Source organism: Rhinolophus sinicus, chromosome 1, assembly GCF_057876585.1.
Source record: "Rhinolophus sinicus isolate RSI-liver-muscle chromosome 1, RSI-T2T, whole genome shotgun sequence".
Lineage (NCBI taxonomy): Eukaryota > Metazoa > Chordata > Mammalia > Chiroptera > Rhinolophidae > Rhinolophus > Rhinolophus sinicus.
Window position 1 is genome coordinate 186,496,308 of NC_142501.1, and position 18,019 is coordinate 186,514,326.

At 37.8% G+C, this 18,019-nt stretch overlaps 1 protein-coding gene across 2 annotated transcripts in view; it reads left to right on the top strand.

Moving 5' to 3' along the window:
• EGF (epidermal growth factor) overlaps positions 1-18,019 on the top strand; it is an 89,111-nt gene that overhangs the window by 37,898 nt on the left and 33,194 nt on the right. For both annotated transcript variants that reach the window (XM_019741967.3, XM_019741968.3), the window contains exons 8-12: positions 8,759-8,881; positions 9,748-9,873; positions 10,959-11,095; positions 12,723-12,871; positions 17,421-17,525. In XM_019741967.3, the coding sequence (XP_019597526.3) occupies positions 8,759-8,881; positions 9,748-9,873; positions 10,959-11,095; positions 12,723-12,871; positions 17,421-17,525 (640 nt within the window). The remainder of the gene's footprint in view (positions 1-8,758; positions 8,882-9,747; positions 9,874-10,958; positions 11,096-12,722; positions 12,872-17,420; positions 17,526-18,019) is intronic.

Consider the following 18,019-nt stretch of genomic DNA (forward strand, 5'->3'; position numbering starts at 1 on the left):
CTAAACTATTGTCTGTGTCTATGAGTTTTTTTCCCTTCATTTGTTTGTCTTGTTCTTTTGTTGTTTTCAGTTTTATATACCACATATCAGTGAAATCATATGGTTCTCTATATTTTCTGTCTGACTTATTTTGCTTAGCATTATAGTCTCAAGATCCATCCATGTTGTTGCAAATGGTACTGTTTCATCTTTATTTACTGCCAAATAGTATTGCATTGTGAATACATACCACAACTTCTTTATCCATTCATCTATCGAAGGACATTTTGGTTGTTTCCATATCGTGGCCACTGTAAATAAAACTGCAATGAACACTGGAGCACACGTGTCTTTATGGATAAATGTTTTCAGATTTTTTTTGGTAGATACCCAGGAGAGGGATTGCTGGGTCATATGGTGATTCTATTCTTAATTTTTTGAGGAACCTCCACACTGCCTTCCATAGCGGCTGCATCAATCTGCATTCCCACCAACAGTGTGAGGGTTCCTTTTTCTCCACAGCCTCTCCAACACTTGATACTATTTGTCTTGTTGATGATAGCCATTCTAACTGGGGTGAGGTGGTATCTCATTGTAGTTTTTATTTGCATTTCTCTGATGATTAGTGATGTTGAGCATTTTTTCATTTGTCTTTTTGCCATTTGTATGTCTTCTTTGGAGAAATGTCTCTTCAGATCCTCTGCCCATTTTTCAATTGGGTTGTTTGTTTTATTGTTGTTGAGTTGTATGAGTTCCTTGTATATTTTGGATATTAGCCCCTTATCAGGGGCATTGCTTGCAAAAATCTTCTCCCTTTCAGTTGGTTGCCTCTTTATTTTGTCAATGGTTTCTTTTGCGGTGCAGAGCTTTTAAATCTGATACAGTCCTATTCACTTATTTTAGTTTTTACTTCCTTTGCCTTTGGAGTCAAATTCATAAAATGCTCTTTGAACCCAAGGTCCATCAGTTTAGTACCTATGTTTTCTTCTATGCAGTTTATTGTGTCAGGTCTTATGCTTAAGTCTTTGATCCATTTTGAATTAACTTTGGTACAAGGCGACAGATAGCAGTCCACTTTCATTCTTTTGCACGTGGCTATCCAATTCTCCAAGCACTATTTATTGAAGAGGCTGTCTTTCCTCCATTGTATGTTTTTTTCTTCTTTGTCAAAAATTGTCTGTCCATAGTTATGTGGGTTTATTTCCTGGTTCTCAATTCTATTCCATTGGTCTGTGTGTCTGTTTTTCTGCCAATACCATGCTGTTTTGATTATTGTTGACCTGTAGTACAAGCTAAAGTCAGGGAGTGTGATACCTCCAGCATTGTTCTTTTTTCTTTGTATTGCTTTGGCTGTTCGGAGTCTTTCGTGGTTCCATACAACTCTGAAGATTTTTTGTTCTATTTCTTTAAAAAATGCCATTGGGATTTTGATGGGGATTGCATTAAATCTGTATATTGCTTTGGGTAATATGGCCATTTTAACTATGTTGATTCTTCCAATCCATGAGCACGGATGTCTTTCCATTTCTTTGTGTCTTCTTCAATTTCTTTTAAAATTGTGTGTTAGTTTTCAGCATATAGATCTCTCACACCCTTGGTTAGCTTTATTCCTACGTATTTTATTCTTTTTGTTGCAATTGCAAAAGGAATTTTTTTTTCCTGAGATTTCATTGTTAGTATATAGGAATGCAACGCACTTTTGTATGTTGATTTTGTAGCTGGCAACTTTACTGTATTCATTTATTGTTTCTAATAGCTTTTTGGTGGAGTCTTTAGGTTTTCTATAAATATTATCATGTCATCTGCAAAGAGTGACAATTTAACTTCTTCATTCCCAATTTGGATGCCTTTTGTTTCTTTCTCTTGCCTGATTGCTCTAACGAGGAATTCCAATACTATATTGAAAAGCAGAGGTGATGGTGATGGGGGACAGCCCTATCACGTTTCTGAACATACAGCAAAGGGCTTCAGTTTTTCACAATTAATTATGATATTAGTTGAGGGTTTGTTATATATGGCCTTTACTATGTTGAGGTATTTTCCTTCTATACCTATTTTATTAAGTGTTTGAATCATAAATGGATGTTGTACCTGTCAAACGCTTTTTCTGCATCAATTGATATAATCATATGATTTTTGTCCTTTATTTTGTTTATGTGGTGTATCACATTGATAGATTTGTGTGTGTTGAACCATCCTTGTGCTCCTGGATGAACCTTACTTTGTCGTTATGAATAATCTTTTTAATGCATTGTTGCATTCAATTTGCTAGAATTTTATTTAGGATTTTTGCATCTGTATTCATCAGAGATATTGGTCTGTAATTTTCTTTTTTTGTGTTATCCTTATCCAGTTTTGATATCAGGGTAATGTTGGCCTCATAAAATGAGTCAGGGAGTACTGTCTCTTCTTCAATTTTTTGGAAGAGTTTGATTAGGAAAGGTATTAGATCCTCTTTGAAAGTTTGGTAGAATACACTAGTGAAGTCATCTGGTCCCGGACATTTGCTTTTGGGAAGGTTTCGGATGACTGATTCAATTTCCTTACTGGTGATCGGTCTATTTAGATTTTCTACTTCATGATTCAGCCTAGGAAGGCTATATGTTTGTAAGAATATGTCCATTTCTTCTAGTTTATTCAATTTGGTGGCACATAGTCCTTCATAGTATTCTTGAATGATGCTTTGTATTTCTGTGGCATCCATGATAACATCCCCTCTCTCATTTCTGATTTTATTTATTAGTGTCTTTTCTCTTTTTATCTTAGTGAGTCTAGCCAAGAGTTTGTCAATTTTGTAAATCTTTTCAAAGAACCAGCTCTTTGTCACATTAATTTTTTCTATTGTCTTTTTGTTCTCTATTTCATTTAGTTCTGCTCTGATTTTTATTATTTCCTTGCTTCTGCTGACCTTGGGTTTCATTTGTTCTTCTTTTTCTAGTTCTTTAAGGTATAACATGAGGTTATTTATTTGGGATTTTTCTTGTATCTTGAGATAGGCCTGTAATGATATAAATTTTCCTCTAAAAACTGCGTTTGCTGCATCCCCAAAATTTTGGTAGTATGTATTTTCATTCTCATTTGTTTCTATGTATCTTTGAATCTCTCCTCTTATTTCTTCTGTGACCTGGTCATTATTTAAAAGTAGATTATTTAATCTCCACATAGTTGTGGTTTTTCCTGCTTTCTTTTTGCGGTTAATATCCAATTTCAAAGCCTTGTGATCAGAGAATATGCTTGGTGTGATTTCAGTTTTCTTAAATTTGCTGAGTCTAGTTTTATGTCCCAATATATGGTCTATCCTTGAGAATGTTCCATGTATGCTACAAAAAATGTATAGTCTGATGTTTTAGGATGAAGTGCTCTATAAATGTCAATTATGTCCATTTCATCTAATGTGTCATTTAGGGCTGCTATTTCATTATTTATTTTCTGTTTCAATGATCTATCCATAGCTGTCAATTATGTATTTATGTCCCCTAGTATAATTGTGTTTTGGTCAATTTCTCCCTTTAGGTCTGTTATTAGTTGCTTGGTATATTTCGGTGCTCCCTGATTGGGGGCATAAATATTGATGACTATTATGTCTTCTTGTTCTATAGTCTCCTTTATCATTATGAAATGTCCATCTTTGTCTCTCGTTACCTTTTTTATCCTGAAGTCTGTTTCATCTGATATCAGTATGGCTACACCTGATTTTCTCTGGATACCATTTGCTTGGAGTGTCAATTTCCATCCTTTCACTTTGAGTCTCTGTTTGTTCTTGTAGCTGAGATGTGTCTCTTGGAGGCAGCTTATGGTTGGATTTAGTTTTTTGATCCAGTCTGCTACTCTGTGCCTTTTTATTGGTGAGTTCAGTCCATTTACATTTAAGGTGATTATTGGTATGTGAGGATTTTCTATCATTCTATCTTTGGTTTTCTGGTAAGACTGTGTCTCCATTGTTTCTTTGCCTTTTTGTTTTGTCTATTATTTCTGCGTGGTGGTATTCTATGATTTTTACCTCTGTTTCTTCTTTTACTATGTTATATATTTCAGTTCTGAATTTTTTTTTTTTTTTTTTTGAGTGGTTACCATTAAGTTTATGTAAAAGAAAGTTTGATATTTAGAGTATTCCATTTTCTTCAGCATGCTTACTTTCTCCATTCCAATATTCCAGTTCAGGCCTTTACTCTCCCCCCTTTTATGTTTTGGTTGTCACAAATTATCACTATTTTTGCTGGTCGAATATCCTCCTTCAGTATTTCTTGTAGTGCAGGTCATGTGTTAGAAAATTCCCTCAGCTTCTGAATATCTCAAGTATATCTAAAGTATATCTTTGCTGGATATATTATTCTTGGCTCATGATATCTTTCTTTTCAATAGTTTGAATATTTGGTTCCACTCCCTCCTGGCTTGTAGAGTTTCTGCTGAAAAATCTGATGATAATCAAATAGGCTTTCCTTTGTAGGTTACCGTCTTCTTTTCCCTGGCTGCCTTGAGGATTCTTTCTTTGTTGTTGATTTTTGACAGCTTCAATACAATGTGCCTTGGAGAAGGCCTGTTGGTGTTGAGGTAATTAGGTGTTCTATTTGCTTCTTGGATTGGAGGATCCAGTTCTTTCCACAAGTTTGGGAAGTTCTCATCGACTATTTGTTTGAATATACTCTCTGTTCCTTCTCTCTTTCTTCTCCTTCTGGTATGGCCGTTATTCTAGTATTGCTCTTTCTGATGGAGTCCGAAAGTTCTTATAGAGTTTTTTCATTTCTTTTAAGTCTCAAGTCTCTTTCTCCTTCCATCCATGTCATTTCCGGGTTTTAATCTTTGATGTCACTGATTCTTTCCTCCATCTGGTCAACTCTACTACCTAAGCTGGCTATTTCATTCTTCATTTCTTCTATTAAGTTCTTAATCTCCAGAAATTCTATTTGGTTCTTTTTTAAAATTTCAATCTCTTTGGTAAAATGTTCATGTTTTTCTTTGATTGTGTTTCTGAGTTCATTAAACTGCCTTTCTGTGTTTTCTTGCATCTCGTTGAGTTTTTTCAGAACTGCAATCTTGAATTCTCTGTCATTTAAGTCACATATTTCCATATCTTTAAGTTCATTTTCTGGAGACTTTTCACTTTCTTTCTGAGCTGTCTTGTTGCCTTGGTGATTCATGGCAATTAACGACTTATTATTTCTCTTCCTAGACATCTACAGCAGTGGGTTTTTCAACAGGTTGATAGGAAGAGGTCTTTCTTTTGTTTTCCAGGATGTGTTGGTAGAATGTTTTATTTTCTCTCCGACTGCAGCCTTTTTTTCTTTCTCACACTGTAGTGTTATGTTTTCTCTGCACTATTCCAGCTTCTCATTCAATGGGGGGATTCCCTGGAAAGTGGGCTTCTCCTCTGTGAAAAGTTCACCTGAGTCATAGGGCGCCGCGTCCATGTGGGTATGCGGAGAGCTTCTGAAGTTCCAGAGTTCTTCCTGCACCAGATTCAGAGCCCGTGTGTTTCAGCAGTTCTGTTTACTCCTGCAGGGATACGCCCAGATAGGTGGTGACAGGGGCGGGGTGGGTTGTGAGAGGTGGGTGGCCCAGAGCAATGGCGGCAACCACCACCACAGCCACAGCCCTGCTTCCACGTCTCTCTCCCCTTTGCCGGAACTAGTTGGGCTGTGAGACTGGGCCACAGTTCTCAGAACAGCAAATATTCTGTTCTTCTGATCTGACACTGCTACTGTTCCACTTCTAGTATTGGGCAGGTGGGGGTAGGGTGAGCTCTGGGAGGGTAGGGAGGGGGCGGCTAGTCTCAGTGCCTACGGCTCCATTCTCTGCTCAGCAGTGAGGGCTTAAACCACCATTTTCAGCCTTCTTTCCTCAGTTTTTGCTCCGAGGTCTCTGCCATGAGCATTGTGTTCAGCCATGTTATATGTTGTCCCCTCAGCCCTGTGGGCCATAAGCGGAACCCTAGCAGTCCGAGTTCTTCCCTGTCCCGCAGCTGTGGTAGTTTCGGGAAGCAGGGAGCTCAGAGCACCAATCTAGGTCTTCGTTCTGCACCCGCTTGGCCCTGTCTCTGCACTTCTCCCTTCCCTCCTCCCCTGCTCATGCAATTTGCCCACTTTTAGATGATTTCTGTAGTGCGCCTCTTAGTCTTGCCTGTCTGCTGTGCAGGGAGTCCTTTGTAGAGTTATAGTTGTTCAATTTGTTGTAAATTCCAGGGGAGATTTCAAGAGGCTCGCCTCATGCCTCCATTTTTATGATGTCATCCCCTGTTCTTCTAAAAACTTGTAGTTAGATCTAAAGGCTTGATCAGACTTGGCTTTGACATTTTTGGCAAGAATACTTCATAGGTGTGGTTATATTTCCACTTGGAGACACATCATAAACTTCCCCAATAATCTTTCTTTTTCTTTCTCTTTTAGAAACAAGCTCTGGCCTATTTTACGCCAAAAAAAAAGAAAGAAAGGAAAAAAAAATTGAGTGATTGGCTTTTTACCAGCCTGTTCTGTCATGCTTATAATGATACCGGTTTTCCCCGAAAATAAGACCTAGCTGAACAATCAGCTCTAATGCATCTTTTGGAGCAAAAATTAATGTAAGACCTAGTTTTATTTTCCTATAATATAAGGCCTAGTCTTATATAACATAATATAATATAGTATAGTATAGTATAGTATAGTATAGTATAGTATAGTATAGTATAGTATAATATGATATAATACTGAGTCTTATGTTAATTTTTGCTCCAAAAGACGCATTAGAGTTGATTGTCTGGCTAGGTCTTATTTTCGGGGAAATGGTATAGAATCACCTCGATCAATGATAGCCAGTGTGCATGTTCTGTGGTATTTTGCAAACACTGTGCCCAATTCACTATTATTAACATTGTCATGCTGGACACCAATTGGGCCAACATGGTGTAGTACTCTATTTCTGATTGCCATAAGGCTGGGCAGTTGTTAGCAAGGATGACCAGCTTCCCTTTGCTATGTCAATCATTTTCAGAGTCTGCTTGCACCCTTAGCACCTACTTTCCACCTTTTGTAATGAGTTGGAGTCTAGAGTTGACTCCAACAACTTTTTTGTCTTCTCTTTGGCTACCGTCTTCCTTCCTTAGGTACAAGACTGCACCAACTGAACATAGCTTGAAGCTGCCAAAATGGCTGGGGGCAAGAAATAGCCCAGTAATCTCTCAGGGAATGTTTGTAGCAGTCATTAACAATCATTCCCTAGATTTATTATTTCATCAAGAGTTTCAAATGGTGATATCTAGTTCTAGTATTTCCTTTCAATTATTAATTGGAATACCTTTATAAAGAAAAATTTCTCTCATAACTCTTTGGTTACTTCAAGATACAATTCTTATAGTGAAGGCAGCATAAGTGGTGGATTTTTAACATTTTTTTATATGTTTCCACCCACTGCAGTTGCTATCCTTACCGATGAGCACACTATCTTCTGTTTGGCCAGTGGGAGCCTCTGCAAATGGGCTCTTGACCCTAGTCGTCTTTGGTAGTTTCCTTGTTACCTGTAGCCCATATTTGCCAGGCTTGTCTTGTACATTCTGTGTCCTAGAACTGGAATTAGCAATCTGTCGAGGAGCGCTTCTTCCTTTTGATGAGAAACTGTATTACAGAACATAATCTGAGACTAAGTAGTCATTGTTTCTAGGCCTTTTGGGGGATCAGGTCTAGGAATATACTATTTAAAAAGAAGTACATTATGAGTTTATATGGATATTCTCAACTCAAATTTAGGGTTACATATTCAGATACCTTCTTGTAGAATTCTTATTGAATCTACTAGTATAGCTAAGTAGAAAAGAAAAAGCTAAGTAAACATTTATATTCTATAGTCTTGTGTCAGAGATGATGGAGAATAAGTCAGTCTGGATGGCATATGTGTCTATGAAATCAGGCACATAAAAATGGATGGATGGTAATGAAGTTCTTGGAAATTACCTATTACCTTTGTGCCTGCCTATGAGACTTGACCTTCTTCTAAAACCATGTGGTGTACCTGTTGGCAAATATACTCAAGTGCATAGTGTTAATGTGCTATGGAGTCCACTATGTGCCAAACATAACACACATAATCTCACTTGATTGCCAAAACTTCTAGAACTTCTATGATATATATTTTGTATTTTAATCTTTGATTTACTTGGAATTTATTTTGGCGTATGATGTAGGTTAGGAATTTAACTTTTGCCCTAATCCTTACTCAGTTATTTCTTGACCATTTATTATATCATCTTTCATATACTCAATGATTAAAATACCTTAATCACACACTACATTCTTATGTGTACTTGAGTCTTTTCTAAAATAAGCTTTCCAATTGGTTCTATTCTCCTCTCTTCTCTCACTCGTTACCCACTGTTTTAATTATTGTACCTTCATGATACATTTTGGTATTTGTTAAGAGTCTCTCATTCTCTTCTTACATCTAACAACAGTAATACAGTATTTTTAGGTTTCCCTACACATAAAATCAATTTTGCAGATGAACTTGAGAATCATTTGCCCAAGTTCCATTTAAAATGTTTTGATGACTAATGACTTTAAAAATATTAGTTGATATAAAAGAAACTTAATGGAAACTAGTCATTTTCCAAAATCAGAGTTTTGCTTTAATTTTTTTAGATTTGAATTTTTTTCTTTCTGCTAATATTTCCATTACCACAGCAATTCATAAATGTTTGATCTTTATTTAAGTTACTCTTTTCAAAATAACATGTTTTTATTTGCAATTGATTTTACTAAATTTCCACAAATCTGATTTAACACTAATCTTAACTTTATTCTTCATTAATTAGAATTAATTTCCTGTCCAAGCAATGCATCTGAATGCAGCCATGACTGTGTTCTAACTTCAGATGGTCCCATATGTTTCTGTCCTGAAGGCTCAGTGCTTGAGGCAGATGGAAAAACATGTAGTGGTAAGTTTATTTTCCTTTTGTTTGTTTGAAAATACTCATTTTCTAAGTGACATCTAAAACTTGCATCTTATTGACAAAGAAGAACAGATTTTCCAACACTACACAATGAAAGATATTTGTGCAGTAGATTAACATAAATTAAATAAGATTTTGGGGTTTTGTTTGTTTGTTTGTTTGTTTTTAAATAGCAAAGTGTAGTGGTTATGAGCAAGGGCTTTGAAATTAGTCAGCCTGACAACCATTTACTAGCAGTGTTATTTTGGACTAGTTACTTGCCTTGTCTTGGTCTCAATTTCCTCATCTGTAGAGGTTAAAAATACCTGCCTCCTGGATTATGCAGGTGATGGATGCAAAGAGCTTAGCCTGTTGCTTGCACCTGTAAATACCGCTCTACTTATATCTTCATAGACTTAAGCATACAGAGTGCTGGATATAATAGCAGAAGAGTTATATGTGGCCTTTTTTTTAACAAAGAAAGCAAAAGAAGTTAAGAGACCAAAAATATGTGAGAGGAAAAATAATATATGTATTACTCACTAGAAAGTGTTAGACCAGCTGCCAAACTCATCAAAATGTATTTCAGATTCCAGCCAGCTGCCAGTGCACTTGTTCTTGGACTCAGTGGTAGAACAAGAGAACAAGGGCCATTGGGATGTGAAGGGTTCAAGATAACAGGTTATAAGGAAGTATAGTAGAGTGACATTTTGCTTCTATTCTCTGAAAAATTAAGTTGATTGAGGCAAAGTGAATGACTGAAGAAATGATTTTAAAAATCAACATATATTTGGCTCACCTCAATATTTTGATGAAAAATTGTTATACTTATGAATGATATAGCATCACTACCAAGCAATTTTTTTTTGTAGGCTGTTCATCACCTGATAATGGTGGATGTAGCCAGCTCTGCCTTCCTCTCAGCCCAGTGTCCTGGCAATGTGGTTGCCTTCCTGGGTATGACCTACAACTGGACAAAAAAAGCTGTGTAGCTTCAGGTTAGTGCTATGGGTGTTTAAAAGTGTGTCTCTGAAAAAAGGTTATATGAAAACAAAATTTCATTTAAAAGATAGAGCATTAAATTGCTTTTGGTTTCTGGGTAGAAAGTCTAATTTTTTACATATCTGGAAGTAGACAACAAATCACATTATGAATATAAATAATATTAATAATAATATAAATAATAATCATATTTTTGAGGAATATTTAGAAGTTAATTAGTATTCAGCAAAGATTTGCTATAACATCCAGTAGGTATTCCAGTATATGTGAAGACCATGGTAGACTTAAACAAGAGGAATTTAATAAATATCTCTTGATTGACTTGATTTTCAACTCTCCAGTGAATGTGATAATAATAATACTTTGACAAATTCTGTCCTTTTCATGTCAAAATTTGATATAAGGTTGTATGCTTTAACTATATTTTATCTTCTGATATCCTGTTTCTTGTGTCCTTCAACAGCCTTGGAAATCCAAGATTTATACCAAATTGATTTCCTCTTTCCTAAGGTTCCTCATGCTTGTAATCTGGAATAACATAATGATGAGCCTGCAGAGCTTGCCTTAGTCAGAGCCCAGTACGCTTACCTTCTCAGGGCCTTAGTGAATATAGCATAATCTGAGCTCTGAAAATTAACAAGGGTCTTGTTAGTAACTCATATGGTCATGCTTCCCTTTCAGAAGTGCCTAGGCCAGAGAAGGATATTTATTTGGACATGAATTAATAAAATCTGTTAATATTAATATGTTTCAATATGTGTGAATCAAGGAGGTTACAGCATTAAAACTTGCCTCATTTAGTGATGGTGTTGGTTATTTAATACTGGCTCTTTTTATAAGTAATTTGCTTTTTAAAAGCAGGCACCTAGACAGAGAGGAATCCAGTGATAAAATTGTGGCAATATGGCACCTCCTGGAAGAGGAACACTTCTTGCCTGTCTTAACCTATACTGGTGAGAAATTAAGAAAACAAATACTGCAGAAATTAAGGAAGAGGGTGCAATGAAAGGGAAGAGTCAGAAGTACCTCTTGGGTTCCAAAGCATATTTTAAATGAAGTCATATTTGAATTTGGTTATCAGGACCACAACCGTTTTTGCTGTTTGCCAATTCTCAAGATATTCGACACATGCATTTTGATGGAACAAATTATGAAACCCTGCTCAGCCAGCAAATGGGAACAGTTTTTGCCCTAGATCATGACCCTGTGGAAAATAAGGTATGGTTTTTGTCACTTAAATAAATGCGGCTGTGCTTGCTTTAAGGAGAGAGTAGAGGATTTTATCCTAACAGATGAACTGGGCTGCTTGAAAATTCTCTTCTAGATCCATTCACAGCAGAAAAATTAAAATATAGACTTTGAAACATCATTTGATAAATTTTAAGGATTTTCTCTTATCATAACCCTGGTCCTTGATATAATTCAGCCATTTTATTGGAGATGATTGAGCAAAATGTTAAGTTTAGTTTCCTTTCTGGAGATGGGGATGGTTGCCTGACACAGTGCTATACACATAGGAGAGGCCCATAATTAGGTTTTTGGTTATTTGCTGGTAGTGGGAGAATTGGGAGGCTGAGGTGGGGCATAGGAAGTATGGATGAGTAATTTACATTTAATATACATGTATACCACTGAGAGGGATCCAATGATCTCTTGACCATGAAAATCAGGAAACGTAAGTTTATGGCTCATGTGGGAATGGCAATCTAATGCATGACATTATTTACATAATAATCAATTTTTACATGAACTTTTTGTATATAACTTAGAATTTCTATACTATCAAACTAATCAGCTCACCATTTGGTCTTTAATTTCTTAGTTGTATTTGTTCTAAGTTAGAATGTGCTTGAAATAATTTTACAGTATCTTCTGGAGATCAACCACCCAATATTTATAAATTTACATAGTTATTAATCTCCTTCCATAATTATTTAGTTACTACTAGATTAATTCCTAGAATTTTAAACTTTGTGCTTTTGTTTCTTCCTGATTTGCAGCTGTCTGGCCAGTTTGTGAATACTCTCATCACTGATTATAAGTTTATGTACATATATGTACTCACAGTTAAAATTCCACAAATGCTGTCATTAAATTACCAACTGACCCATAGCAGTTTTCAACACTCTCATGAAATACTTGTAGCTGTTTGATAGTCTGGATACTAGACTGAAAAAGAACTTGCAAGGTGTATTCTGTTGGACAATATCCAAATATGGATTATTAAAATGAATTCACATAAGATAGAGATGGGAAAAAAAACTTTAGCAAACATCTAGTTTCACTTCATCATTTTTGTAGTTGAGAAAACTGATGTTCAGTGACTTGGCCAAGGCAATCAAACAAATGTGTGGCAAAACCACAAGGAACCGGTGTCTCCTGACGTGTAGCGAAGTGGAATGCAGTGGACAGGACAGTAGAATGTACAGCCCAGCATATAGTTTCCATTAAACTGCAAATCATTGCTCCCTTTTAGGCTGTAGAAGGCTAGGGTTCAAGTACAGTGGCTTAGTTATTGACCAATGATCAAAGATTAATAAATTACCAGTAGCAACAGAACTGTGTGCCAGGTACAAGGCTAAGGAGTTTTATATATAAAACTAATGTGCTTGGTATTATTATACCCATTTTACCAATAAGGAAACTGAGACTACAACATTGACTAACTTGCCTAAGTTTACACATATCTGGGAAGCAGCATGGTTGGTGTTCAGTTGCAGGTGTGTCTGTGTCCAAAGCCAAGCTCTTCATGATTCCACTGTATGATACTCAACCCATTTGGATATATTCCATATTTATTTTTTTAAAACAAACCAGACAGAAATGCCTATGTTCTCTTTTGTAGGTATACTTTGCCCATACAGCCCTAAAGTGGATAGAGAGAGCCAATATGGATGGTTCTCAGCGAGAAAGGCTTATCGAGGAAGCAGTAGATGTGCCAGAAGGTCTTGCTGTAGATTGGATTGACCGTAAGCTCTATTGGACAGACAGAGGGTATGTTTCCTCCTTCAGTTTTTAGCCACATGGGATGGGAGTGATGGGATAAACAATACAGCTGGCTTTATCCTCCACTTTGAACACAGAAAAATACGGCTGGGGACCTGGCTGGGATTGGAGGAAAGATGCCCCCAACGCTGTCCACACTCCCCAGCACCCCTCCCTATCACCAAGCAGTATGTTTCTCTTTTCTTCAAGATTGCATCTTTATCCATAAGAGAATTTTGAGGACCAAAGAGTAGCACGTGTTTTTGTACTTCATGTTGTTGTAATTAGAGAAATGCAAAACCTGCCTGAATGCAGTCCAACAGCATTCTTGGAGCATCTGCTGTGGAAAGGGCACTCTCCCAGGGAACACCAGAGATACAAAGGAGCCTGAGTGTTCTACCTTTTCAGGTGGTTCACAGTTCAGCCATGAGATAGGTGCATATACACAAGAAAAACTAATACAAATGCTTGGTACAAGAAATGTCTTAAATAATTGCCAAATGAAGAATGTACACTCCCAGAAGGAATGCTGGAAGAAGCTTCAGGAATCAACGGGCCCATCCCACTCATTTTACAGATGGAGAAACTATGGCTCAGAAAGGCTAAGTCATTTATTCAAAGTCACACAACATGCAGCGACAAATCTTAGACTAGAATCCGTATGCTGGCTCTCTGTTAAGTGACATGAAGGAAGGAGAGAGAGCTTCATGCTGGAGTTGTGAGGAGAATCCTTGTGAGATCAGAGAAATGGCCTGTTTTCCCTTCGGTGAGAAATAGCAGAGCTAGAGAGAAGCTATGGTGTTTCTGTCCTCTGGCACACTGCTCTTAGGGCTGCAGGAAGGGCTGATGCACTAGGGGTGTGTGTGTGTGTGTGTGTGTGTGTGTGTGTGTGTGTGTGTCCTTCCTGTGTGACCCCTAGGAATGGTGGGATGGGAGGAGGGTGGAGGAAGGAAGTGCCTGCAGCCCTCATGCATGCTGTGAGAGCTTCCTTCCCTGCTTCTGAGAGAGGAAGCTAACCACAGAGCACCTCACAGGATAGCATCAGAGATGCTCTGTGCTAGAATGATCTTTTCCCAGTCACTTAAAGCCATAAAGTGAAATGGTCGCCAATTGGAACATCTGGTACCTATGCAACCCTGTTAAATTAAAAGAAAGAAGAATTAATTAGGGTTTCACCTCCATGAAATTAGCAGTCCCATCAGGGAGTGGGCTTATACTCGTATGCTTGGGGGTAAGCTTTCTGTGTCCCAGAAAATCTCATTTGGTCTGGATAACCCATGGGAAACAAACGCATTTTTAAAAATTAGTCACATGTATGATGTGATGTACAGTTATAAAAAATATGGCACATTTATATCCAGAGTGAGTTTATTTTCATTCATTCATTTGTTCATTTAAGCAAACCTTCATTCTTTTATTCTTTGGATATCTGTTTATTGAATAACTGAAATGCTCCAGATACTACACTAAGAGCTTTATATCCATACCATTGAATCCACAAAAAGTAAGTTTTCTTATCCCCAACCTAAAGATTAAACAATTGAGACTCAAAGAGGTAAAATAACTTTACCAAAGTCAAACAGCCAGCAAGTAGTGGCCCTGGAATTTAAACTCAACAATGACCATTTTCAAAGATAATGCTTTTAATAATCACAGATACATATCGTCTCCCCTAAGCAGAGTTGGTTAAAATGTGCTCGACCCAGAGTCATATAACATATGAAAATCAACTTCAGTTGTAATAATGACAAAAATCGTAATAACGGCCTCCTCTGTGTTAAACCTACTTAAAAGGACATTTCAAATGTCAGCTGTGCATAATAACAGAGCTTATATGTGGCTGTTCTCAGAAGAGTAAACCTTGATCAGGACAGCAGATGTCAGCCGCTGTCGACCCCTTTAAAGATGCTGGGTCTCCTCATATTTCCCACGTTTGCCTGGCACCTCTAATTGTAACAGTGTTTGATTAATAGCACCATGGGACCTAGTGCCAAAGCGATGCCTTCAGGAGATAGCCAGGCACCGTATCCTGGAGAAGCAGACCTCAGATTTCCTAGTTCACTGTCTTCAATAATAATAAGCCCTTCTTAAGTCCTCTTTCCTCTAAAGGCAGCTGCTAAAAGAAAACCTTTAATTTGTCTGGAAATGAAAGGTTTCTGGTTTAGAAACCTTGATATTAGCTAGAAATTGGATTTAAATAACTGAGATTCCAAGCTTGTGATATTAGATTATATGGTAACTCTTAACCAATGAAAGGACCAGAGTGGGTGCTTTTAGTTTACATTGGCTAAGGAAAAGACAGATTTAAATTAACATCTAGCAGTAGGAAAGAAGCTAATTGATAATTCGACTGGCAATGCTATTATTTAGTACTGAGGAATCCTGATTCCTGAAGCCAATTGTTCAGTAAAAAAGAATCGAGAGGGTGAAAATATATAAAATATCTGTTGGCTCATTCTTTTGAGGTAACAAAAATGACAATGAGGTAAAAATCACTCTTCCAGGGTTCTGGATGGACAACTCTCGTGCTGGAAGGAAGGGCGCTGGCTCTTAAAGGACCCCAGTGACAGTGGCACCAATTAGGTAGTGGATACAAAGAGAAAGATGTTCCACCAGATTAAGGGTTATGCTTGAACTCATGTCACCTTTGCTTTCTTGTTACCAATGCTGGAGTTTGAGATTTGCTCTCTGGCTAAATCAAATAGAAATGTATTAGTGGGTGAACCCCTGGGGGAGCTTTGAAAGTAAATTCCAGCAATCCTGCCTGAGACAGCTCCAGAGCTGGGAGTTTATGCTGGTCTCAATTCTTAACACCTCACTCCTGCTCACAACAGTAAGAATTTAGAGATGCTGTAACAATAAGAGCAGAACCGAAAGCCACAAGCCTCAGCCATCCTTCCCTCTTACCAAGGGAGCAGGCATAGGGACAGTGGTCTCTGAGTGAATTTGACACGTTGAGTTCAAAATTACCTTCCACCCAGGAGGACCCTTCTGACAACCACTTCATCTGGGAATAAAATTACCTTTTGAAAATGGCACAGGAGTATAAATGGTTTCCGATTATTCTCTGCCCTGAGCTGGTAGTTTGTAAAGCATATTTGACCCAGCACAGGCCCGGACCCAATTTTGCCTTTACCTGCCTCCTGCATTTAGCCTGTGAGGAGGGATTTGTAAAGCCCCTTCCCAACCCACCCACCCAATGGCTGGAAAGTGCACTCTAGGAAGCCACCTGCAAAAGGTTTCCTTCTGGGAGGAGAGAATGGTCCTGCCCGTGTTTCTGGGTAGGCTTGTCTCATGCAGACATTGCCTCCAAGAATAAGGAGGTAAATCTTTACCGGATGTCTGCTGAATGAATTAAAGATAGGGAAACAGGGCCAGCAGGCAGCATGAGAACAATGTGGTAAGCCCTCACCAGATGTTTGTTGAACGCATTAAAGATAGTTACACTCTCTAGTTTGTGTAGGAAAACAGGGAGAACAGACAGCCCATGGTGGAGAGAGGTTCTCCTCTTACCGCTTCTGCCTGTGGTTCTGGCGGCTTCAAAAGCTGCTCAGAAGCCAAGGTTACCTCAGGCCAGTGATGGGGTGGGAGTGTGACAGAGTAGATTTCAGCGTTTGACTCCATCCACTTTTCTCCTTCCTGCGGCCACCGCCCTAGCTCAGTCACCATCATCTCTTGCCCGCCTTGTCTTTTCCACACCAAAGCTACAGCAAACTTTCTAAACTGAGATTATGATTGTTCCGTGCTCTTTAGGTCTCCTGGGCTTTGCATTTGCTGATTCCTCTGCTTAGGGTGTTCTTTTACTCTCCACCTACCCTCTCTCTTCCTCCCCTCTCCCTGGCTGTCCTGCTGAGCTGTAAGTTCTGTAAGGCCAGACACAACCTGTTGTGTCTCCAATGCTTGCTCAGGAAATATTTGTTAGATAATAAAGATTCATTTGACAAATACATGGACACAGTAGGCAACAAGAATTTTCTCCTCTGCTGGATTCCAAAGGGTTATTTTGCTTTAATGTAAAGTTTAGCAAATAATAGTTCAGTACTCTCACTTGTCTTACAATCAAGTGGAAGAAAATTAAAGTCAACATTAATCTCCCCTACTGTCCTTGTACTGGTTGTCTCTGTGGCCCTTTGGGGTCTACTCTCCCTCCTCCCGGATCTGTGACCATGAGGCTGACACCTCCACTGGCTTCCAGCAGGAGACAGGAGGTATAAAGAGAAAGGGATGGTAGTATTTACCATACTGGCTTAGTCCCTGCCAGGCCACTGACACAATTCCCTCTTACCGTATCCTTCCCCTGTGTATTTTAATTGCCTGGGATAAATATTGGAATGCTAATGAAAAGACTATGTTTAAAAAAATAGAATTCATGGCCATCTGGTCTTGATTTGTGTGTGTGTGTGTGTGTGTGTGTGTGTGTGTACACACGCACGTGCATACTCACACACAATGGAAGTAGAGTGCCTATATCTGCATTCAGTTAGAAACAGGGAAAAGGAGTATCTTCGTTTAAACAGTAAAGTTGATAACAAGCCCCTTTATATTATATACATTTTAGGAAATCTCTCATTGAAGGCAGTGATTTAAGTGGAAAACATCGTGAAATAATCATTAAGGAGGACATCTCTCAGCCACGAGGAATTGCTGTTCACCCAATGGCCAAGTAGGTACTTGTGAAATTTAGGTGCCTTTCTGCAGAGGCCATGTGACCATTCATGTTTGAAATGCTAATGTCCAAGATTTGCCTTAAGGCTTCAGGTGGTCAGTGGAATCAGAAACCAAGAAAATCCACTGGATTTGTTCACATCTTCAGAGATGGTGCAGCTAACATGATTTCCCCACTTTTAAATGTCTTTTGATTTTCTTTCTTGTATAAAACATTTATTGTTTAGATACCCTTTCATTTTAAGCAAATTCAATTTCTGAAAATAAATGGGTTGTAATTCATTAATCAATTAGATGTAAGTCCGTTAAACTACTTTCTTTCTTTAAAAATCTATATTATTGCTTTCCTGAGCAGAGGATGATATTTGGATTGTATGACTTATGAATTCTATTTAGAAAAATCACAAGATAAGTTCAAATCATAGGTCATTCCTAGATTTAAACAAGAGGAAATAGTATTCATGAAAGATTAGAAGATTCTATGTTGTTAAT